The sequence below is a fragment of the Salmo salar genome, chromosome 04, assembly GCF_965601325.2.
Source record: "Salmo salar chromosome 04, fSalSal1, whole genome shotgun sequence".
In the NCBI taxonomy this organism is placed as follows: Eukaryota; Metazoa; Chordata; class Actinopteri; order Salmoniformes; family Salmonidae; genus Salmo; species Salmo salar.
In genome coordinates this window covers 53,724,514-53,748,004 of record NC_138294.1, presented here as the reverse complement: position 1 = coordinate 53,748,004, position 23,491 = coordinate 53,724,514, and the positions used below count along the sequence as shown (strand labels likewise).

Sequence of the window (23,491 nt, the reverse complement as noted above, 5' to 3'; positions counted from 1 at the left end):
ATGTAAGAACATGGTGTTCTTTAATGTGAAAACATATCTACTGCAAAGTAAGTAGAACAATAGAAGGATCCATTACATGGTAGTGATGGGGGATAATATCAATATAGTTATATATCAGGACTTTTTTTAACGATATATCGTAGCGTTTCAACAATATCGAAATATTATTTGTGCCAGTTGGCTGTACCTGCACCAAAACTCCAGTATACAGATGGTTCTGCATCATTTTAAATAGGGAGCCAATTTGTTTTCAGCATTTTTATTTCCATGACAGATCAAAACTAGTTCTCTCATGCTCCCTCTGCAGCAAACATATGGTGAGCAATATGTTTGGAACGTTGAATCGCAATACATATCAGCACCTATGTATCGTGATATCGTATCGGGAGGTCCCTGACACTTCAAATCAAAAATCAAATCGTTATTAGTTGCAAACACATGTAGCGAAATGCTTGTGTTCCTAGCTCTAACAGCGCAATAATATCTAACAATACACAAAAATCTAAAAGAATGGAATTAAGAAATATATAAATATTCCCAGCCCTATTACATGGAGACTCATATCTCCCTCACTAACTTTAAGCATCATCTGTCAGAGCAGCTTACCGATTATTGCACCTGTACACAGCCCATCTGTAAATAGCCCACCCAACTACCTCATCCCAATATTGTTATTTATTTTGTTCCTTTGCACCACAGTATCTCTCCTTGCACATCTATCACTCCAGTGTTAATGCTAAATTGTAATTATTTCACCACTATGGCCTACTTATTGCCTTACCTCCCTAATCTTACTACATTTGCACACACTATCTAGATTTTTCTATTGTGTTATTATTGTACATTTGTTTATACCATGTGTAACTCCGTTTTTTTTGTCACACTGCTTTATCTTGGCCAGGTTGCAGTTGTAAATGAGAACTTGTTCTCAACTGGCCTACCTGGTTAAATAAAAAAGAAAAACAAAACGTGACTCATGTCAACACAAACATTTCCTAAATTAGCTAATGGAGTCAGGGCATAGCTCAATTACTTAATATTACAAGGCTTATTGTTTTTTCACTTTAAAACCACTTCATTACGCCCTCACATGGAATGGACAATCTGAGGCAATTACTATAGTTTTTCAGCAAGTCAATGTCACTTAAGTGTCTGAACTGCATAAAGAATGGAAGAACAGGCAGAATGGAAGGCTATGCCACATGAGACATGTGTAGGTAGGCCTACAGTGGGGTTCTTCAGAATTAGAGCTGAGCAGAGGGAACACATATTGCAAATACTTTCCTGATGTTGGCCTACCTTAAGTATACTCAAAAGTAATTCATAGAACATTAGAATTTAACAACTATAGACGATGGTTTTGAAATTAACTTATCTTGACCATTCGACTATGAGAGCTTTTCATAAAATAATATAGTAGGCTATTGGGTGATTTAAGTGGCCGGGGTTGCCTAAATGAAAGAGAAGGGTGCAATTGCGGCCCAAAATTCGGGGCGTTCCAGTTAGGACAGGTCGGAGGCGGGGGTTACAGTTGTTATTGTGCATTAACACTACCATTGGATGCCAGCTCGGGATAAACAACACAAAAGGGGCGGGGGCGATAACAGTAGCTAGCCGTACACAGTGTCCTTCACCAGCTAGCTAGCACACGGTGTCGTTAACTATCAAGCTAGCTAGTACACTTTAGATCCTAGCCTCCTCTCTGCTGTGCTAGCGTGAGGCGGGACGACCGGTAGTGTCCTTCGCCCCACCTTTTTAGGATAGTGACATAATATTTCTTTTTCACTTTTGACCAACATTTTAAAAAAAAAGGGGGGGGGGGGGGGGGGGGGGTTCTCGCAGGAACGCCCCGAATTACGGGCTGCAGTTACACACTATTGAAATTGAGAAAGTGAGCACATCTTGCTGTAAATTGCAAACTACGTAACGTTACCTGGGTGCGACATTTGGATGACTGTATTGTCTGTACCAAGACCATTGAAAATTACAGCAGCAACAGCTCCTTTACTGGCTGCAACATTGATCTTCTGTGAAAAAGTACATCCGTAGCCGCGTTGAATTATGGCGATCCACCCCTTCGACCCACTAGGCACATCATAAAAAGTATCACTTTCGCAACTGTAAATCGGATCAGGTAAATAAACGTCCCCCATCACCGTTACTTTAGGAGAATCTTGTCCATATACCGTTAGTCCGCTTTCCCCAAGTCGCGATATGGTTTCGTTGTTTGCAGGATCAATAAACGACACGTTTAGGTAGGCTGTGTAGTAAGTCGCTACTGCAAAATGTAAACTGGACACGTGAAGACTTAAAGCCACAAACAGCCATGAAAATAGATACCGTTTCGCTAAAGGTTCCATAATATTTTTTTACGGCGTGGGTTATCAGTGCCTTTCGCGTTGAACAGTCGATAAAAGGTATGAGACTTAAAAACCAAACAAAGAAAAGTTGTAGCTCGTCTAACTAATGTCATTACGATATTAAGCGGCTGACAGGTGAACTAGTTCTAGGCTCCTCTCTTCGTGACGTCAATGAGGTCAAATTGAGAGTAGTACGCTCCCATTTCATTCTTAAAGGAGAAGCACACGTTTAACCAAACCTCAAGGATTATTAGTTATTTTTTTTACATGGCGAAATAACACAAACAAATTCAACAGAGCCACAGCACAATAACAACGTTTACAATGCAATGCGTGCTATTGGGTTACAAACCTATGTTCCTGAGGAGTAAACAGTTAAGGTTAGCTGAAATGCTAAGTTGTTGCAAAGCAGCTAAAAGTATTAAGTATTTTCTAATTAGCTAATATGCTAAAGTTGTCAAACACGCAGCCTTTAGGTTTCTAGACGTTCGGTCCTAGATGTATAGCAGCCCACGTACTGAACGATGACATGCAACCATAACTCCTCCCCGGGCTTGTCCTCTGATTTAGAAAAAAAGTTATCACTTGGTCAATTGATGTACAAATTCATTTCATTCATCTTGCTCTCATGTACAGTATGTCATTCCATAAGTAATATAGACATACTGTATCATAAAATCAAGTGCTATTTGCATGTAATGTATTTGCTCCTAAAAAAAAATATTTAAATAAATACCAGAAAACACCATTGCCTATTTTAGATACAAATGTGGCCAACATACAGTATAACTTACTAAAGTTAGCAGAATCATACCTAGCACAGGAGGCTGCTGAGGGGAGAACGGCTCATAATAATGGCTGGAATGGAATGATATTAAATACATGGAAACCATGGGTTTGTTTTCAATAACCTTTTCATAATTCTGTTCCAGCAATTACGAAGAGCCCGTCCTCCCCAATTAAGGCCGCCTGTATTACCTAGCCTACACACAGTATTAAAGGCCCACTACAGTCACACTGAATAAAAACGCAACATGTAAAGTGTTGTTCTCATGTTTCATGAAATGAAGTAAAAGTTCCCAGGAATTTTCCATGAGCAGAAAAAGCTTCTCTAAAATCAAATCAGGTCAATTTGATTGGTCACATACACATGTTTAGCAGATGTTATTGCGGGTGTAGCGAAGTACTTATTTCTAGCTCCAACAGTAATATCTAACAAGTTCACAACAATACACACAAATCTAAGTAAAGGAATGGAATTAAGAATATATAAATATGGGCAAGCATAGACTAAAATACAGTAGCACACAGTAAAATACAAATGAGATGAGTAATGCAAAATATGTAAACATTAAAGTGACTAGTGTTCCATTTATTAAAGTGGCCAGTGATTGATTGAGTATATATATATATATATATATATATATATATATGCAGCAGCCTCTAATGTGATGGCTATTTAACAGTCTGCTGGTCTTGAGATTGGAAAACAGCTTCTGTCTCAGCTTTGATGTACCAATACTGACCTCGCCTTCTGGATGATATCGGGGTGAACAGGCAGTGGCTTGGGTGGTTGTTGTCCTTGATCTTTTTGGCCTTCCTGTGACATCGAGTGCTGTAGGTGTCCTGGAGGGCAGGTAGTGATGGGTACGCCAAGGAACATGAAGCTTTCCAACTTCTCCACTGCAGTCCTGTCGATGTGGATGGGGGGGTGCTCCCTCTGCTGTTTCCTGAAGTCCATAATCAACTCCTTCGTTTTGTTGATGTTGAGTTAGAGGTTATTTTCCTGGCACCACACTCCCAGAGCCCTCACCTCCTCCCTGTAGGCAGTCTTGTCGTTGTCAGTAATCAAGTCTACTACTGTTGTCATCTGCAAGCTTGATGATTAAGTTGGAGGCATGCGTGGCCACGCAGTCATGGTTGAACAGGGAGTACAGGAGGGGGCTGAGCATGCACCCTTGTGTTGAGGATCAGCGAAGCGGAGGTGTTGTTTCCTATCTTCACCACCTGGGGTGCGGCCCGTCGGAAGTCCAAAACCCAGTTGCACAGGGTGGGGTTCAGACCCAGGGCCTCAAGCTTAATGAAGAGCTTGGAGGGTACTATGGTGTTGAATGCTGAGCTGTAGTCAATGAATAGCATCCTCACATAGGTGTTCCTTTTGTCCAGGTGGGAAAGGGCAGTGTTGAGTGCAATAGAGATTGAATCATCTGTGGATCTGTTGAGGTGGTATGCAAATTGGAGTGGGTCTAGAGTTTCTGGGATAATGATGTTGATGTGAGCCATGACAAGCCTTTCAAAGCACTTCATGGCTACAGACGTGAGTGCTATGGGTCGGTAGTCATTTAGGCAGGTTACCTTAGTGTTCTTGGGCATATGGACTATGGTGGTCTGCTTGAAACATGTTGGTATTACAGACTCAGTCAGGGACAGGTTGAAAATGTCAGTGAAGACACTTGCCAGTTGGTCAGCGAATGCTCAGAGTACACATCCTGCTAATCTGTCTGGCCCTGTGGCCTTGTGAATGTTGACCTGTTCAAAGGTCTTACATCGCTATGGAGAGCATGATCACACAGTCGTCCAGAACGGCTGGTGCTCGCGTGCATGTTTCAGTGTTACTTGCCTCGAAGTGAGCATAGAAGAAATTTAGCTCGTTTGGTAGGTTTATGTCACTGGGCACCTCGTGGCTGTGCTTCCCTTTGTAGTCTAATAGTTTGCAAGCCCTGCCACATCTGAGCATCGGAGCCGGTGTAGTACGATTCAATCTTAGTCCTGTATTGACGCTTTGCCTGTGATGGTTTGTCGGAGGGCATAGCGGGATTTCTTATAAGCTTCCGGTTTAGTCCCGCTCCTTGAAAGCAGCAGCTCTACCCTTTAGCTCAGTGCGGATGTTGCCTGTAATCCATGGCTTCTGGTTGGGGTATATATGTACGGTCACTGTGGGGACGACATCATCGATAGTGGAGTCAAGCCCCGTCTTCCTGATCTTCTGCCTGGGGCGCTGTACTGTAGGCAGTAAACTGACACCTGCCTTCTCTGTAACCTAAACCAAGTCTACATCAGTCGTCATCTCTATGTTAGCTTAGTGGACCTTGCTCACTAGCTTTGCATTTGTTTAGTCCAAGTTTACCTGTGAATGCAAGCATGGAAAAAGAATATACAGCATATTGTTGATTTGACATGATTTTGTTTGTGATATTGCAGTGTTGTAATCCAACACATCATGATCTGTCTTCATTAGTTTCGGCCAGTGTGCTATCGAAAGTGTGTAAGAGGAAATGTTCTAGCAGGATTTAAAATTAGCTATGTCAACAAACACATGAAACGTCAATACACTACTGCTGCCATAACAGTGCACAAGATAATACATGACACTGTAGGCTTGAAACACCAAAGTTCAAGCAAAATAATTTAGGAAATTCCTTTGTTTACAGCATCACAAGTTGTAAAGTTCAGCCTAATGTGAAACCAGTTTAGTAACCACACTATAGCTCAAATGTTTAAACTATATCCTGTTTCAGGATGTTTAAGAGAATACTCAACTATTTTACCTTCTGCATAGTTCCATGTACTTTTTCCAGAGCCCATGTAGCTTGTCTTTATGCTATGGCATAAATAAACATTAAGCATGTGAATGTGGAAGACGATTTGACATAAATATTGAAGTAAAAAAAAAAAAAAAACAGTTTATGAATCCTCTTAAAATGTGATGATTTTTATTTGTTGTTGAAATTATAATTACGTTTTTTCCAAATACTCAAACCCCCAGTTTAAAAAAAATATATACAAAAATATTTCCAGTATTTAACAATAAAATGTGTCTGGCTAATCATGTTGACAAAGGACACATTCATTTCAGATTTGTCAGACAAGACAACACATACTGTGGTCCAATATCTATACCAAAGCAATGTCAGTCATTCTATACACCTTGGTGATGATAACCTCCACTTTCTCTCCTCCCAGATGACAGAGGTCAAGGATGCACACAAGATGGGTGTCTTTCAGTTCCTCAGCAGTTGCTAAAATCTCCTCTGAAAGAAAAAAGATTAAGAAACACCAGCATACACAAATTAACTTCAGAATATTTAAAATTGTTGATAACATTATGTATGCAAACCTAAAAACAATGTCTACATTCTACACTGAGTATATAAAACATTAACACCTTAACTGACCAGGTGAAAGTTATTGATGTCACTTATTAAATCCACTTCAAATCGGGGGTAGATGAAGGGGAGGAGACAAGTTAAAAGGATTTCAGCCTTGACAATTGAGACATGGATTGTGTATGTGTGCCATTCAGAGGGTGAATGGGCAAGACAAAATATTTAAGTGCCTTTGAACGGGGTATGGTAGTAGCTGTCATGAACTGCAAAGCTGCTGTTTGGTTTTTCATGCTCAACAGTTTCTTGTGTGTATCAAGAAGGGTCCATCACCCAAAGGACATCCAGCCAACTTGACAACTGTGGGAACCATTGGAGTCAACATGGACCAGCAACTCAAATACTAGGAAGAAGTTCCTAATGTTTGACTGTACTCAGTGCATGCAATTCATAAATTCCTAATATTATAAATGTTGATAGAATCTACCATATCAATTGTTTGATTTGACCCTGTACTCAATACTCAGTCTAGCCTAAAATGGACAGCGCATTTGATTTGCCATAACTGCTTTTTTAAGTGGACTCTTAAGTTTGAGTTGAAAGCCCCATTTGAAGGTCAACATATGATATTGTAAAAATGCATGTGAGCAGGTCAAGAACCATGAATAGTACACTCCTTGAAAATAGCCTGGAGTTTTACCTTAGCTAAAAGCACTGCCCCATGACTTGCTCTCAGGGGTGTGTTTAACCTTCACCCTCCCCTCCTGTCCAACTCTACCCGGTGTGTTACCTGGTTCAGGGAGAGCAACCTCACTCTGGCTCAGGGGGTCTGCGAGAGGGCAGATGAAGCCTGCAGACAGGCAGGACAGAAGTGTGTTGTCATGGGGGTCTTGAGTTAGACCTAAGGACCTGGGGTCCCCAGATGACATCACAGGAACAAAGGCAGCATCGATGGCCATCTGCTGGTTTATACCTGCCAGAGAGAGAGACATGTTTGTGTGTGTGTACATTTTACAGTAAAACAATTAAATTATAGCAATTCGTTTTTTTGTGTGTACTTTTTACCCCTTTTTGTGATATCCAAATTGGTAGTTACAGCCTTGTCCCATCGCTGCAACTCCCGTACGGACTCGGGAAAGGCGAAGGTCGAGAGCCGTGCGTCCTCTGAAACACGACCCTGCCAAGCCGTATTGCTTCTTGACACTGCTCGCTTAACCCGGAAGCCAGCCACACCAATGTGTCGGAGGAAACACCATATAACTGGCGACAGAAGTAAGCTTGCAGGCACCCGGCCTGTCACAAGGAGTCGCTAGAGGGCGATGGGACAAGGCAATCCCGGCCAGCCAAACCCTCCCCTAACCTAGACGACGCTGGGCCAATTGTGCGACGGCTCATGGGTCTCCCGGTCACGGCCGGCTGTAACACAGCCTGGGATCGAACCCAGGCTGTAGAGACGCCTCAAGCACTGCAATGCAGTGCCTTAAACCGCTGCGCCACACGGGAGGCCCTGAAATTATAGAAGTTAAATTAAACAAGTAATAAGATAAATAAAACCACTAAGGATGTATAAAAATAAAATCAGGGGTGAAAGATTTAATTGTTTCCCCAGTACTGGACCTCCTATGTGCATGTGCACAAATATTTTTGATGAGTCTAATATTAAAGACATGTCATCTGTATTACCTTTTTAACAGCGGTGGAAAAAGTACCCAATTGTCATACTTGAGTAAAAGTACCTTAATAGAAAATGACTCAAGTGAAAGTCACCCAGTAAAATACTACTTGAGTAAAAGGTCTAAAAGTATTTGGTTTTAAATATACTTAAGTATCAAAAGTATAAAGTACAAATCATTTCAAATTCCTTATTAAGTAAACCAGATGGAGCCATATAGCTTTTTTAATTTACGGATAGCCAGGGTCACAGCTCAACAGACATAATTCACAAATGAAGCATGTGTGTTTAGTGAGTCTGCCAGATCAGAGGCAGCAGGGATGACCAGGGATGTTGTCTTTAAGCGTATGACTTGGACCCTTTCATGTCCTACTAAGCAATGAGTACTTTTGGGTGTCAGGGAAAATGTATGGAGTAAAAAGTTAATCATTTTAGTTAGGAATGTAGTAAAGTAAAAGTTGTAAAAAATATAAATAGCAAAGTACAGATACCCCAAAAATGACTTAAGTACTTTACACCACTGCCTTTTAATGAGCCATGAACACAACCAAGCATGATGTTTTTATCTGATTGTCAAACAAATCACATCTGCATACGTTGGTCCACTAAAATAATTCCAGCATCTAAAACTGTACTGTGCACTCGACAATTAATGAATGGAAAGAGACATCTATTAAAACACCCCAAAAATGATGACATTCAGCGATTGTCATTGGAGACTTGCAGCCTGAATTGATTGTGTCCACTCACTGGTGTCCGCTTGCGTCACGGTCCCGGCAAATCATCTCTGCCTAGCAAAAATGTTGTGTTTACCTCAAACCAGACTGCATTTTGGAGCTATACCACCGGGTTTTAAGTCCATTCACTCATTTCTCATGCGGCTGACAGGCGCCAACAATAAATGGTACAATAGCCTACAGTTTTCATCTTTGATTTAATTATTGTGATAGGCTCATGTTTTACCAGTACGCCGTACCGGCACTATTTATTTTGCCGGTACTCTGTACCGGACCGGCTTACCTTCACCCCTGAGAACAATAAAAAAAAAAAATACCAGATTAACTCCAATCAAATGAAAGAAATTAACAAACAAATGATTTACATAAGCTCTACATTACCTAATATTGTGATTTTATAGTATCCTTGGCAGGTTACTGATGACAGGGTGTCTGTGGTTTGCTCTGGAGTCCATCTAGCAGCATGTAGGTTACTCTGCTGCAGCAGAAGGGTCTTGTCATCAAATCTGAATCTCTGAGAAAGGCTCTCTGAGTACACACCACCAGGATGTAAATATTCTAACACTTCTTGTCTCTGCTTCGGCCACGAGCTGCTTTCCCACGATGTCCTATCACAGTCTGCAACTGATCCCTCTCCAGTAGCGCCTTCACTCTGTGGAAAACCTTAGAAACAAAATATAGTAGGCCTATCAATGTCACTAGCCTTTTAACATCCCACATGAATGATGCGATGGCAAGTAGTTCCATGGTTTCCAGACAAACAGCATAGTTAATATCTCAGGCTAGCCCCCACACTTCACTAGCCATGCTTAACCCATAAAGAGAGGAATAAAAGTTAGTCCACATAGATAAGTGGTGAGATTATGTTAATGTGACAAAAAACTCATACCTGGTGGACCTAGTTGTCCACTGGCTCTAGATTGGTCAGTTCTTTTTTCTAGTGGACCAACTTCCTCTGTTTCAGAATCACTCTCCTCTTCACTTAGCTCCTCTTCTGTTAAGCCATGGCCAGCCTCTCTGTGAACAGACAAAGCTCTCACCATAACCTGAGCTCTCACCATAACCGGGGCATAGAGAAATTATTACAGTGACCTGGGATGGTGGACGATAGTTGATTCATTACCTTTTCTCTTGCACTCTGGCACGAGTAATGTAGCGCCGCTTCATCACTCTAAAAGACAAAAAAAATAAAAATCTAAAACATTCAAGTGAAAATATGCTAATCTCATTTCCAATGCCATAGTAAAGGGGAGTTATAAGTACAATTTTGAATGTTTAATAGCCTACCCTTGTTTTAGGGTAGCCATACTAAACAAGTGGACCGTGATCCAGATTCGGACCCAGAACAGGGTCAACAGACCGCAGGTCCCGATGAGATTATTATAATAATTTAACGCACATAAAAAAAAAATTGAAAATATGCAGAATTGCATTCTGCAATTTCTCTCCGCCCCACTTGGGGATTACTCACCTCTTCTTGGCTTGTTTTCTTTTCCGTCTGCTGGGTGAGCTCTGCACACTAGATGGCGCTGTTTCCCTGTTTATCAGCATCTGAGTCACTTCTACAGTCCTCTGATCACTGGGTGGGTCAGATACAGCCACAACAGACTGAACCATCTGCTGGAGAGAACCAGGCATTACATTATAAACTTGCCTTACCAATGACAATACCTATACAGTTCTGTACAGGCAACTGGTGTTTTTTTGTCTTGCAATTCATCCTGTTTATTTTTCTTGTAAAAAACCAACAACCAACCAATCTACTTTAGAAACTGACTAAGTGTGTTGAAATCACATGAAGTCTGTTATACAGTGGGGGAAAAAAGTATTTGATCCCCTGCTGATTTTGTACTTTTGCCCACTTACAAAGAAATTATCAGTCTATAATTTTATTGGTAGGTTTATTTCAACAGTGAGAGACAGAATAACAACAAAATAATCCAGAAAACGCATGTCAAAAATGTTATAAAATGATTTGCATTTTAATGAGGGAAATAAGTATTTGACCCCTCTGCAAAACATGACTTAGTACTTGGTGGCAAAACCCTTGTTGGCAATCACAGAGGTCAGATGTTTCTTGTAGTTGGCCACCAGGTTTGCACACATCTCAGGAGGGATTTTGTCCCACTCCTCTTTGCAGATCTTCTCCAAGTCATTAAGGTTTCGAGGCTGAGGTTTGGCAACTCGAATCTTCAGCTCCCTCCACAGATTTTCTATGGGATTAAGGTCTGGAGACTGGCTAGGCCACTCCAGGACCTTAATGTGCTTCTTCTTGAGCCACTCCTTTGTTGCCTTGGCCGTGTGTTTTGGGTCATTGTCATGCTGGAATACCCATCCACGACCCATTTTCAATGCCCTGGCTGAGGGAAAGAGGTTCTCACCCAAGATTTGACAGTACATGGCCCCGTCAAATGATGCGGTGAAGTTGTCCTGTCCCCTTAGCAGAAAAACACCCCCAAAGCATAATGTTTCCACCTCCATGTTTGACGGTGGAGATGGTGTTCTTGGGGGTCATAGGCAGCATTCCTCCTCCTCCAAACACGGCGAGTTGAGTTGATGCCAAAGAGCTCCATTTTGGTCTCATCTGACCACAACACTTTCACCAGTTGTCCTCTGAATCATTCAGATGTTCATTGGCAAACTTCAGACGGGCATGTATATGTATTCTTGAGCAGGGGGACCTTGCGGGCGCTGCAGGATTTCAGTCCTTCACGGCGTAGTGTGTTACCAATTGTTTTCTTGGTGACTATGGTCCCAGCTGCCTTGAGATCATTGACAAGATCCTCCGGTGTAGTTCTGGGCTGATTCCTCACCGTTCTCATGATCATTGCAACCCCACGAGGTGAGATCTTGCATGGAGCCCCAGGCCAAGAGAGATTGACAGTTCTTTTGTGTTTCTTCCATTTGCGAATAATCGCACCAAATGTTGTCACCTTCTCACCAAGCTGCTTGGCGATGGTCTTGTAGCCCATTCCAGCCTTGTTTAGGTCTACAATCTTGTCCCTGACATCCTTGGAGAGCTCTTTGGTCTTGGCCATGGTGGAGAGTTTGGAATGTGATTGATTGATTGCTTCTGTGGACAGATGTCTTTTTTACAGTTAACAAGCTGCGGTTAGGAGCACTTCCTTTAACAGTGTGCTCCTAATCTCAGCTCGTTACCTGTATAAAAGACACCTGGGAGCCAGAAATCTTTCTGATTGAGAGGGGGTCAAATACTTATTTCCCTCATTAAAATGCAAATCAATTTATAACATTTTAGACATGCGTTTTTCTGGATTTTTTGTTGTTATTCTGTCTCTCACTGTTCAAATAAACCTACCATTAAAATTATAGACTGATCCTTTCTTTATCAGTGGGCAAACGTACAAAATCAGCAGGGGATCAAATACTCCCCCCCCCCCCCCCCCCCCACTGTACATCTATGAAGCCTACCTGGTCTGACAGAGTCTCCTCTGGCAATGTCACATACTGCACAGCCATGACCTGTCCTTGGATTGCCAGCCGCTTGTGCTCACGATAATGCAGACCCTCCAACTCACTCTTCAAGTCATTTGCAGCAACTAGAGGAACTTGAGCTGAGAGATGGGAAATACAGTACATTCAGAAAGAACCCCTTGACTTTTTCCACATTTTATTTTACAGCCTTATTCTGAAAATCTACGCACAATACCCCATAATAAAAAAACAAAAACAAGTTTTAGCAAATGTATTACAAATAAAAACAGAAACACTTTATTTACATAAGTATTACGCTATGAGACTCGAAATTGAGCTCACGTGCATCATTTCCATTGATTATCCTTGAGATGTTTCTACAACTTGATTGGAGTCCACCTCAGATAAATTCAATTGATTGAACATGATTTGGAAAGGTACACACCTGTCTTTATAAGGTCCCACAGTTGACAGTGCATGGCAGGGAAAAAACCAAGCCATGAGGTCGAAGGAATTGTCCGTAGAGCTCCGAGACAGGATTATTTTGAGGCACAGATCTGGGGAATGGTAGCAACATAAATTCTCAGAATTGAAGGTCTCCAACAACACAGTGGCCTCCATCATTATTAAATGGAAGAAGTTTGGAACCACCAAGACTCTTCCTAGGAGCTGGCCGGCCAGCCAAACTGAGCAATCGGGGGAGAAGGGCCTTGGTCAGGGAGGTAACAAAGAGCCCGATGGTCACTGACAGAGCTCCAGAGTTCCTCTGGGGATGGGAGAACATTCCAGAAGGACAACCATCTCTACAGCACTCTACCAATCAGGCCTTTATGGTAGACTGGCCAGACAGAAGCCACTCCTCAGTAAAAAGGCACATGACAGCCCTCTTGGAGTTTGCCAAAAAGCACCTAAAGGACTCTCAGACCATGAGAAACAAGATTCTCTGTTCTGATGAAACCAAGATTGAACTCTTTGGCCTGAATGCCAAGCATCACATCTGGAGGAAACCTGGCACCATCCTTACGGTGAAGCATGGTGATGGCAGCATCATCATGCTGTGGGGATGTTTTTCAGCAGCAGGGGCTTGGAGACTCGTCAGGATCGAGGGAAAGATGAACGGAGCAAAGAATTGAGAGATCCTTGATGAAAACCTGCACTAGATCACTCAGGACCTCTGACTGGAACGAAAGTTCACCTTCCAACAGGACAACGATCCTAAGCATACAGCCAAGACAACACAGGAGTGGCTTTGGGAAAAATCGAATGTCCTTGAGTGGCCCAGCCAGAGCCCAGACTTGAACCTGATCAAACATCTCTGGAGAGACCTGAAAATAGCTGTACAGCAACGCTCCCCATCTAACCTGACAGAACTTGAGAGGATCTGCAGAGAAGAATGGGAGAAACTCCCCAAAACAGACATGCCAAGCTTGTAGCGTCATACCCAAGAAGACTCGAGGCTGTAATCGTTGCCAAAGGTGCGTCAACAAAGTACTGAGGAAAGGGTCTGTATACTTATGTAAATATGATATTTCCGATTTTTAATACATTTGCAAAAAAAATATCAATTTTAGAATAAGTCTAAAGTAACAAAATGTGGAAAAAGTCATGGCGCTGAATACTTTCCAAATGCACTATAATTATGAAAACAATTTAAATGGTGATGTCTGCTGTAGTTAAAAACAAGCATACAAACAAACAAACAAACCAGTGATGCATATTACAGGCAGATGTAGATCTTTCCTTCTTGAAAAAGGTTCACCTCTTTTACCTGAGCCATCTGCCACAGACTGTGTGAAGATAAGAGGGGCGTGAGGGAAGCAGTAATGGCCACCAACAGCAGTCTTCTTCAGCATGACACTGTCCTTCAGAGTCTTGGTCCATTGGATGAAGCTCTTCACTCTGGGGTCTGACACGTAGGGCTGGCCCTTGTGATACCCTGATGGAAAACTACATCTGATCAAGTATAACAACTACATACTAGATCTTAACATAAAGTTGCAGTGTGTTTCTCCATATATTGAGTGGGTTGAGTCACTAACGGGGGTATTCCTGTCTGGGTTGGCACCCCCCCTTGGGTTGTGCCGTGGCAGAGATCTTTGTGGGCTATACTCGGCCTTGTCTCAGGATAAGTTGGTGGTTGAATATATCCCTCTAGTGGTGTGGGGGCTATGCTTTGGCAAAGTGGGTGAGGTTATATCCTGTCTGTTTGGCCCTGTCCGGGGGTATCATCGGATGGGGCCACAGTGTCTCCTGACCCCTCTTGTCTCAGCCTTCAGTATTTATGCTGCAGTAGTTTGTGTCGGGGGGCTAGGGTCAGTCTGTTATATCTGGAGTATTTCTCCCGTCTTATCCGGTGTGAATTTAAGTATGCTCCCTCTAATTCTCTCGGAGGAACTGAGCCCTAGGACCATGCCTCAGGACTACCTGGCATGATGACTCCTTGCTGTCCCCAGTCCACCTGGCCGTACTGCTGGTCCAGTTTCAACTGTTCTGCCTGCGGCTATGGAACCCTGACCTGATAACCGGACTTGCTGTTTTCAACTCTCTAGAGACAGCAGGAGCGGTAGAGATACTCTCAAAGATCAGCTATGAAAAGCCAACTGACATTTACTCCTGAGGTGCTGACCTGTGATTATTATTATTTGACCATGCTGGTCATTTATGAACATTTGAACATCTTGGCCATGTTCTGTTATAATCTCCACCCGGCACAGCCAGAAGAGGACTGGCCACTCCTCATAGCCTGGTTCCTCTCTAGGTTTCTTCCTAGGTTTTGGCCTTTCTAGGGAGTTTTTCCTAGCCACCGTGCTTCTGCACCTGCATTGCGTGCTGTTTGGGGTTTTATGCTGGCTTTCTGTACAGCACTTTGAGATATCAGCTGATGTAAGAAGGGCTATATAAATACATTTGATATTCCTTTTTAAATAGAGCAGTTTTACTGTTGACCTTTTCGGATTCACAATGTTTCGCATTTGTTTGATAAGCAGTTGTGGAAAAAGTACCCAATGTTCATACTTGAGTAAAAGTAAGACACCCCGTAAAAGAAAATTACTCAAGTAAAAGTCACCCAGTAAAATAAGACTTAAGTAAAAGTATTTGGTTTTAAATGTACTTAAGTATCAAAAGAAAGTATAAATCATTTAAAATGTCTTATTAAGCAAACCAGACTTTTTTCTTCTTCTTTAAATTTACAGATAGCCAAGGTCACAGTTCAACACTCTGACATAATTTACAAACTAAGCATTTGTGTTTAGTGAGTCTGCCAGATCAGAGGCATTAGGGATGACCAGGAATGTACTCTTGATAAGTGTGTGAATTAGACAATTTTCCATGTCCTGCTACAAGTACTTTTGGGAGTCAGGGAAAATGTAAGGAGTAAAAAGTACATTATTTTCTTTAAGAATGTAGTAAAGTAAAAGTAAAAAAATATATAAAACGTAAAGTACAGATACCCTAAAAACGACTTAAGTAGTACTTAAGTTAAAATACTTAAGTACTTTACACCACTGTATAGAAGGGACAATTATTGTGTGTTTATTATATATTGTCTGCTATTTTATTAGTATGTTTTACTTTTATTCATCTACATGTATTCTGTACTGTTGAGGAAGACACAAGTAAGCATTTCACTGTACTGTCGTCACATCCACTCTATTTTGTGCATGTGACAAACTTTGATTTGATCTTTTGTTTCTTTGCAAATGACAGCAGCACCTACCTGTAGTGAATATCTGTGTCTCACAGCTGCTGGTGAGGTAAGGCAGTGAGTCTGGCTCTTGACACTTCCTCATCTGAGTGCAGACCAGGTATGTCACTGCATTGGTAAGAAGGGAGGGCGCAGAGCAGGGAGAAAATAAGTACAATTAGGAGAGTTCTGTTGCAGTTTATCTATGGAATTGTTGGTATTTTACTAACTGTCATATTTACTTGGATATATCCCATTGAATATTTCTGGTTGTGAAGAAGCAAAAATCTCCAAAATGAAAGGAATATTGGATGTTCCATCCACTGCATGGACCCAGCGGTAAGTCCAGTATTTTTCTGGGCCTGCAAAAAAATGAATAAATTATGGCTATTTGTGTTACTTTCACATGGAATTACCTAATAGTGAGAAATAAGTGAGTAGTTCAAGTGTAATGAGCAACTCTTACCTGTGTTCCCCTTACACTTTATTCTCTCCACCCGACTCACAAACGTTACCAAGCCAATGACATCACATGCAGAATTGCTGGCCAAGCTCTCCAGTTCTGATCTAGAAGAAAAACATGTATTAGTAGTTCAGGCAGATGATAAAGACTGCTTAATAATGTTGGAAATGTTACCCAGGGAAAGGCCTTTGTTTTTACATAAAATCTCATTTCAACTGCATAATATGGTTGTGAACTTACCTAACGGTGAACTGGTAGGAAACCTCGGGCAAGCCCCATTGAGGTGGCACACTCTTGGCTGGAACCACAGTAAGGACTGCAGTGGGATTCCGTGGATTCAGACAAATTTCTGCAAGTCAAAATCCATACTAAAATGAACAGTTTCGCAAAGATTCAGACAGAATGTTCTCTCAAAATGACTACCGTAAATTCCGGACTATAAGCCGCAACTTTTTTCCCAGCTTTGAACCTCGCGGCTTAAACAATGACGCGGCTAATATATGGATTTTTCCCGCTTTCAATTTTTTTTTTCTAAAAAAAAAACATTCTGTGACGTGCTCAGTTTTTTGGAGGCATGAAGCTTTCATTAGACCAATGAAATTGCCGAACGGGTTAAGGTCAAACAACTTTTTTGTTTACTGTTTAGATTAAATCGAGCGCTCTCAAACTTCCCATCATTCTGATTACGGTAGTCATTCTGTCACCCTCATCATGGCAAAGACACGGAGAAATGCATATGATGCAGCTTTCAAGTTGAAGGCGATTGATCTGGCTGTTGGAAAAGGAAATAGAGCTGCTGCACGGGAGCTTGGTCTTAACGAGTCGATGATAAGACGTTGGAAACAGCAGCGTGAGGAATTGACTCAGTGCAAATTTTTTATTTTTTGTTACAAGCCGTGTTTCGTTAAAGCCTATTTATTTTTGTTACAAGCCGTGTTTCGTTAAAGCCTATTTATTTTTGTTACAAGCCGTGTTTCGTTAAAGCCTGTGTAAAATTCATTTGTTTCAATGAACCGGTAGGCACCTGCGTCTTATAGACATGTGCGGCTTATTTATGTTCAAAATAAATAAAACATTTAATTCAGTGGGTGCGGCTTATATTCAGGTGCGCTTAATAGTCCGGAAATTACGGTACTCAGGAGTGCTGCCTGGCAACATACTGGTAATGTTGATTTACTAAGTTGTGAATGACTTGGTTCAGTTCAGTACCTACTGAGTGAAAGCTCTTCATTCTGTGGTTGTCTATGTGAGGTCGTGACCTGTTCTGATAGCTCTGCTTGAGAGTGTAGTTTTGGAGATAGAGCACAGTTCCAACATTCAGTCTCTGGTACCATTCTGGGCACAGCTCATTCCACAGGACAAGGGACATGGTGCCACTCTGGTCTGCAACCTCAAAGTAGGCCTGGAGAATAGAGAAAAAAAACATAAAATCCTGATGAGACACTTCATACAGAATACTGACAACATTCGAAGAGACATTAATTATAGTGTCAGGGTTCAGTAGAGAAGAGACGGTGTATTGGTCAATGGTATGGTACAGATACTTGATTATACGTTTATGCCTCACCTGGTACGGGTAATTAATCTTGAGTCCAGGTTTTCCATAATACCGAAGTCTGGATTTATGAATCACCCTCACTATCAGGGGGAGAGGTCGAAACATGCATCCGAGTGACGACTCTAGATCACACAGGAGGGTCATCTTTGACACTGTTGAAGACATAATATCTTATCACAATTTCTGTTGGAGATTGTGGTTTCTCACAAGTCAGCAACTTAAATTCACATCTTACCATCCAGCACCACGTCTGATGGGGGGACATCTGGAACCCATAGTCTGCCTTCAGGATCCTCGTTATTCCAAAGAGACAGGTAATGCTTGCGGCCCACCTGCAGGGGTGAATCACTTTGCAATGCCACAATGTTCCCAAAGCCATCCTTTGAAATCATGGGGAGGGAATCCAAGTCCTTAATCTTGCGCAACACATTAGACGCCTTTGAACCATGTTCAATCTTCTCGATGCAAACACAACCCTGACCCAATCTTCTTTCATTGTAAACAAACGAGCACTGGGTGATGTGGATATCAATTCCACTACTTATAATGTTTTTGTGGATCAGATGATTTAAACTACGGTCAAGAATGCACTTGGCCTGCCAGACTCCATCAGTCACTATCATGTCATAGCTGTAGCTGTCAGGAGGTTGTTGTTGTCCAACATTTTGTTGTTCTGTCAAATATCTCTGAAGTTCAATGACAGCTACAGCATCGGTTTTATCAATTTTAAGTGTACGTGTTTTTGCAGTAAAGAACTGTTCCAAAGTAGAATGTAAGAAAGAATTCTGATTATTTTCAGTCAATGGATCGGAACAAGCCGATATGTTTTGAAATTCTTCGGGCATCATTAATGCGCAACAGGCTGGGGGAAATGGGTTTGTTTACAACTACCTACCTACCTTAAATGTATGCCTTGGCTAACGATGTAGTTAGCTAGTTAACTTTAGCTCTGTAAACAAAGATTGTTATTAACAGCCATTTGCTGACTAGCTGACCACGCAAACAAGCGTTAACCATCAACCTAGTGCTAGCTGTATCGGTCTTGCCACATCCAATAATATAGCTAGCTTTTTCTTGCAAAAAACAAAAACGCTAGTAGCTAACTTTAGATATTTAGCTAGCTAACTAACGCGTTAGCATGCTAATGACGTTACTGATGAACAAGAATGAACAGTTTCCGTTTTATGACTAGCTAGCTAGTTTTGTACTTACAAAAGACGATAAAGTCACGATAAATTGGTTGGAAACATTGTAGCTAGCTAGTTACAGCATCTTAGAGAGTTCCGCTTTTGTTTCGGCGGCAGTGGATTTGAATTCTGGAAGCGGTTATTCTACACATCAACACAGTGCTTTGCATATCACTTATATTATGAACGACAAAATAATCTTCAATTACACATTAACCCATTCATGTCCATAACGAAATGTATAATTAATTTTGTTACACTTGTTCTCTGAGTTTACTAATGGACAAATATGAATCATTTTTATAAATCGGGTTTGTCTACAATGTGAGTTTTTTACATTGTACTATACTGAACAAAAATAAACGCAACATATACCAATTTCAAAGATTTTACTGAGTTACAGTTCATGTAAGGAAATCAGTCAATTGAAGTAAATTAATTTGGCCCTAATCTATAGATTTCACATAATTGGGAATATATGCATCTGCTGGTCACAGATACCTTAAAAAACGTAGGGACATGGATCAGAAAACCTGTCAGTATCTGGTGCAGTGTTGCCAACTAATTTTCAGGGTAAATTGCTAGAGGCAGGTTGATTTGTTGCTAAAAGTTGCTAAATGACGTTGTGATGTCATTGCGTGATTACGTAAAACTGCGTCATTACGTAGAATACACAATAACTGAAATTGACTGGCCATCTCGGCGAAAAATATAATTTGACATTTGTTCAGGTACAGACTCCCACTCTTTTCTGTACTTCTGGCTGTACAATTTTGATTGAGCCATGTTGATTGATGTTGTAAGTTCTGTTCAAGATCAAACATTCGTGACCAACTATATTCATTGGTTTGGCTCGTCGAACCCATACTACTGCTGCTGCAGTCAGCCAACAATGAATTGCAATGTACTGAAATTGCTGCTGGCCTTCTGCTGACGTCACTCACAATTCACTTTTGCAGCCAGGCACGTGTGTTGTGACTGAGTGTGTGACAGAGAAAATCGTTTATGTGTCATTTAGAGGGAAAATACGTGCATTTTAGCATTTGAGTCACTTTTCAAAAGTTGCTAAAAGTTCCAAATACATTTTTAAAAGTAGCTAAATTTGTTGCTAGGTGCTGTTTGAAAAAAAAGTTGGCAGGGTACTCTGAAAAGTTTCTAAATCTTGCAACAAAATTGCTAAGTTGGCGTCACTGATCTGGTGTGATCACCAATTGCCTCAGACAGCGCAATACATCTAATTTGCATAGAGTTGATCTGGCTGTTGAGTGTGGCCTGTGGAATGTTGTCCCACTCCTCTTCAATGGTTGTGCGAAGTTGCTGGATATTGGCAGAAACTGGAACACATGTCGATACAGAGCATCCCAAATGTGCTCAATGGGTGACTTGTCTGGTGAGCATGCAGACCATGGAAGAACTGGGTCATTTTCAGCTTCTAGGAATTGGGTACTTATCCTTGACATGTGGCCGTGCATTATCATGCTGAAACATGAGGTGATGGCGGCGGATGAATGGCATGACAATAGGCCTCATGAGTTTGTTTACATGGTTTCTCTGTGCTTTCAAAGTGACATCAATAAAAATCCATTGTGTTCGTTGTCCGTAGCTCATGCCTGCCCATAGCATAACCCCACTGCCACCATGGGGCACTCTGTTCACAACATTAACATCAGCAAACTGCTCGCCCACACAATGCCATACACGTGGTCTGCGGTTGTGAGGGCAGTTGATGGTACTGCCACATTCTCTAAAAAGACGTTGGAGGTGATTTATGGTAGAGAAATTAATATTAAATTATCTGGCAACAGCCCTGGTGGACATTCCTGCAGTCAGCATGCCAATTATCACGTTCCTTAAAAACTTGAAACATCTGTGGCATTGTGTTGTGTAACAAAACTGCACATTTTAGAGTGGCCTTTTGTTGTCCCCAGCACAAGGTGCACCTGTGTAATGATCATGCTGTTTAATCAGTTTATTTATATGTCACACCTGTCAGATGGATGGATTATCTTGGCAATGGAGAAATGCTCACTTAAAGGGATGTAAACAAATTTGTGCATAACATTTGATAGAAATTAGCTTATTGTGCAACATTTTACATGTTGCATTTATATTTTTTGTTCAGTGTATATTTAGTATTTGGACACATGGGGTTACTGTTTTTTTTCTCACACATTTCATGAATCAAGTCATGTGAAGTAAGTCTTAAAACTATCAGATAATATTTTTTTGTTAACAGATTGTCCGGACCAATATACATATATATATATACAGTACCAGTCAAAAGTTTGGATACACCTACTCATTCAAGGGGTTCTGGTTATTTTTGTTTATTTTCTACATTGTAGAATAATAGTGAAGACATCAAAATGATAAAATAACACATATGAAATCATGTAGTAACAAAAAATGTGTTAAACAAATCAAAATATATTTTAGATTCTTCAAAGTAGCCACCCTTTGCCTTCATTACAGTTTTGCAAATGCAATGCAAGTCAATGGAGATTGGAGAGCGAGTATGGAGGTAAAATAGTGACTTAATTATACAAGCATGTAACTTCTTTTGAGAATAAATGCAACAACACTTGCAAGTGCATAACGCGATGTGTGAATAAACACAATATTTGCAAACATATAAATTGATTTGTTAATAAACTCAATAAGATTTGCAAGCATGCAACTACATTTCAGAATGACACTCATTTACAAGCTAGTTAAAGTTAGCCAATTTGAGAAGATATCTCAGCTTGCTAACTAGCAAAGCCAACCAACTACACACCAAATATACACCGAGCAAATAATGATTTTATAAACTAATGTTAGTCTCAACCAAATGACAAGTACATAGGTAGACCTATTGCTCTGACACACAAGGATAGAACCACTAGATACAGGCTAGCCAGAAGGCTCTAATGCTAGCTAGCTAACCAGTCATGTCTGACGTCCTAATTGGTTTCTTTGATTGAATGTTTAGTTTGTGGGAACTGTAGAATTGTTATTTTTTTACCTTTTAGATGTGGAAATAACACAACCAGTCATGATGTTTTTGTCTGATTGTCAATCACTTCAAAAAGGCGCTTCTGTAGGTTACCCACAGGCTGTGGCAATTTTAGCATGTAAATCTTGGTGGGGCAAAATAATATATACAGTATGTTTTTTGATGCATGCCAGCAAAGCGACTACACAACACAAGACTAAACAATACATTAATTGCACTATAATGATGAAAAACGGTGCCAACAACTGTTAGGGCCTACATAAAGCTGTCCCAACAGCAGAGTACCAACACCTTACCACTGCTTACCTGGCTATCAGTGGAGCCTTGACTGGCATCGAAACAGTTCATTTAGCCTCATTAACTGCCTTAAAAAAACAGCTGATATGGCTGACTTGCTGAAACAAATATGGTTTCTACTGACAATTGAGATGTACAAACTATGGCATAAGGGGACGACGAGCGGATAAGAGGCAATCCGTAATTCCGATTAAAACATTAATGAGCGAGCTAGGACGGATGTAGTCAATATAACTATTTGTTCAGCACTTTTGAAATGTACATCGACATAATTCAGAACAGTATTCTTACAGTATTCTCCCTGTACACCAAGTCATAACCGGTCCTTTGTGGGAATATTTTGTCTTCAAAGTCTGGCATTCTCTAGATTTCTGGTGCTTTCAAGACAACTGGGAACTCTGAAAAAAACAAGGTCAAATCATGATGACGTCAGTGACCGTCAGGTCAGTGCTCTAGAAAGAGGCCCGAGATCCCGACTTGCAATTCCGAGTTGGATGACCATTCAAAATGTATTTTCTCAGTCAGAGCTCATTTTTTCCCAAGTTCCCAGTTGTCTTGAAGTTACTGTAGTCAGATTTCCCAGTTCTGAGTTTCCAGTTGTTTTGAGCACGGCAGAAGTCATGCTGGATTAACAGCATGGCCAATGTTGAATGTTTATCCTTTTAAGCTTGGAAAAGAAACCTTTAAAACCAGACTTGGTACCACATACCCACTCCACTGCATAGCAGGTTAGTGATTGCTTTGCAATGCTTTCAGTTAGCCACTGTTTCCTTCCAAACCACTCATTGTTGAATTTGCGATTTCCATCTTGTTGTGTCATGTTTATGTCCAATGGCCGATGAGCACCGATATGTTTTATCTCTAATTTCTCTTCATATGACAAGGATTAAAAAGCATTTGCCAGTAGATAGCTTGCTAGCTAAGATTTTGAAAGTATGATGTTGACATGATCAGTCCAATCAAAGCTACTGTAGATATAACGTGATTTGACATAATTTT

At 41.0% G+C, this 23,491-nt stretch overlaps 2 protein-coding genes across 4 annotated transcripts in view; both read right to left on the bottom strand.

Moving 5' to 3' along the window:
• The window catches only part of LOC106603300 (E3 ubiquitin-protein ligase RNF128), a 36,121-nt gene extending 33,587 nt beyond the window's left edge, over window positions 1–2,534 (bottom strand). The window contains exon 1 of the mRNA XM_014196804.3: window positions 1,934–2,534. Coding sequence (XP_014052279.1) covers window positions 1,934–2,360 — 427 coding nt within the window. The 5' untranslated portion in view covers window positions 2,361–2,534. The remainder of the gene's footprint in view (window positions 1–1,933) is intronic.
• A 3,517-nt stretch (window positions 2,535–6,051) lies between these two features.
• On the bottom strand, window positions 6,052–19,388 carry LOC106603299 (RPA1 related single stranded DNA binding protein). Of its 3 annotated transcripts, none has more exons than XM_014196800.3 (15): window positions 18,249–19,388; window positions 18,023–18,165; window positions 17,665–17,857; window positions 16,696–16,804; window positions 16,459–16,559; window positions 16,235–16,354; window positions 16,026–16,121; window positions 14,076–14,243; window positions 12,305–12,447; window positions 10,344–10,492; window positions 9,996–10,043; window positions 9,762–9,889; window positions 9,254–9,535; window positions 7,254–7,436; window positions 6,052–6,391 (listed from the first exon to the last, which is right to left on the bottom strand). In XM_014196800.3, exons 1-15 carry the CDS (start codon window positions 18,859–18,861, stop codon window positions 6,255–6,257), a joined length of 2,613 nt encoding a protein of 870 aa, XP_014052275.2. In that variant the 5' UTR covers window positions 18,862–19,388; the 3' UTR covers window positions 6,052–6,254. The 3 variants fall into 3 exon arrangements, with proteins under 3 accessions (XP_014052275.2, XP_014052276.2, XP_014052278.2); XM_014196801.3 differs by having other exon boundaries at window positions 10,344–10,489; XM_014196803.3 differs by lacking the exon at window positions 18,249–19,388 and having other exon boundaries at window positions 17,669–17,857.
• Between the last annotated feature and the right edge of the window lie 4,103 nt (window positions 19,389–23,491).

What these genes read in the sequence shown, in the direction of transcription:
- LOC106603299 (XM_014196800.3), bottom strand. Translation starts at nt 18,861, where the DNA reads ATGATGCCCGAAGAATTTCAAAACATATCGGCTTGTTCCGATCCATTG. An exon ending in TCCTACCAGTTCACCGTTAG is followed by an intron (nt 16,560 to 16,695) that starts GTAAGTTCACAA and finishes TTTTTCTTCTAG; the next exon opens with ATCAGAACTGGAGAGCTTGG. An exon ending in GCCAGAGTGCAAGAGAAAAG is followed by an intron (nt 9,890 to 9,995) that starts GTAATGAATCAA and finishes GTCTGTTCACAG; the next exon opens with AGAGGCTGGCCATGGCTTAA.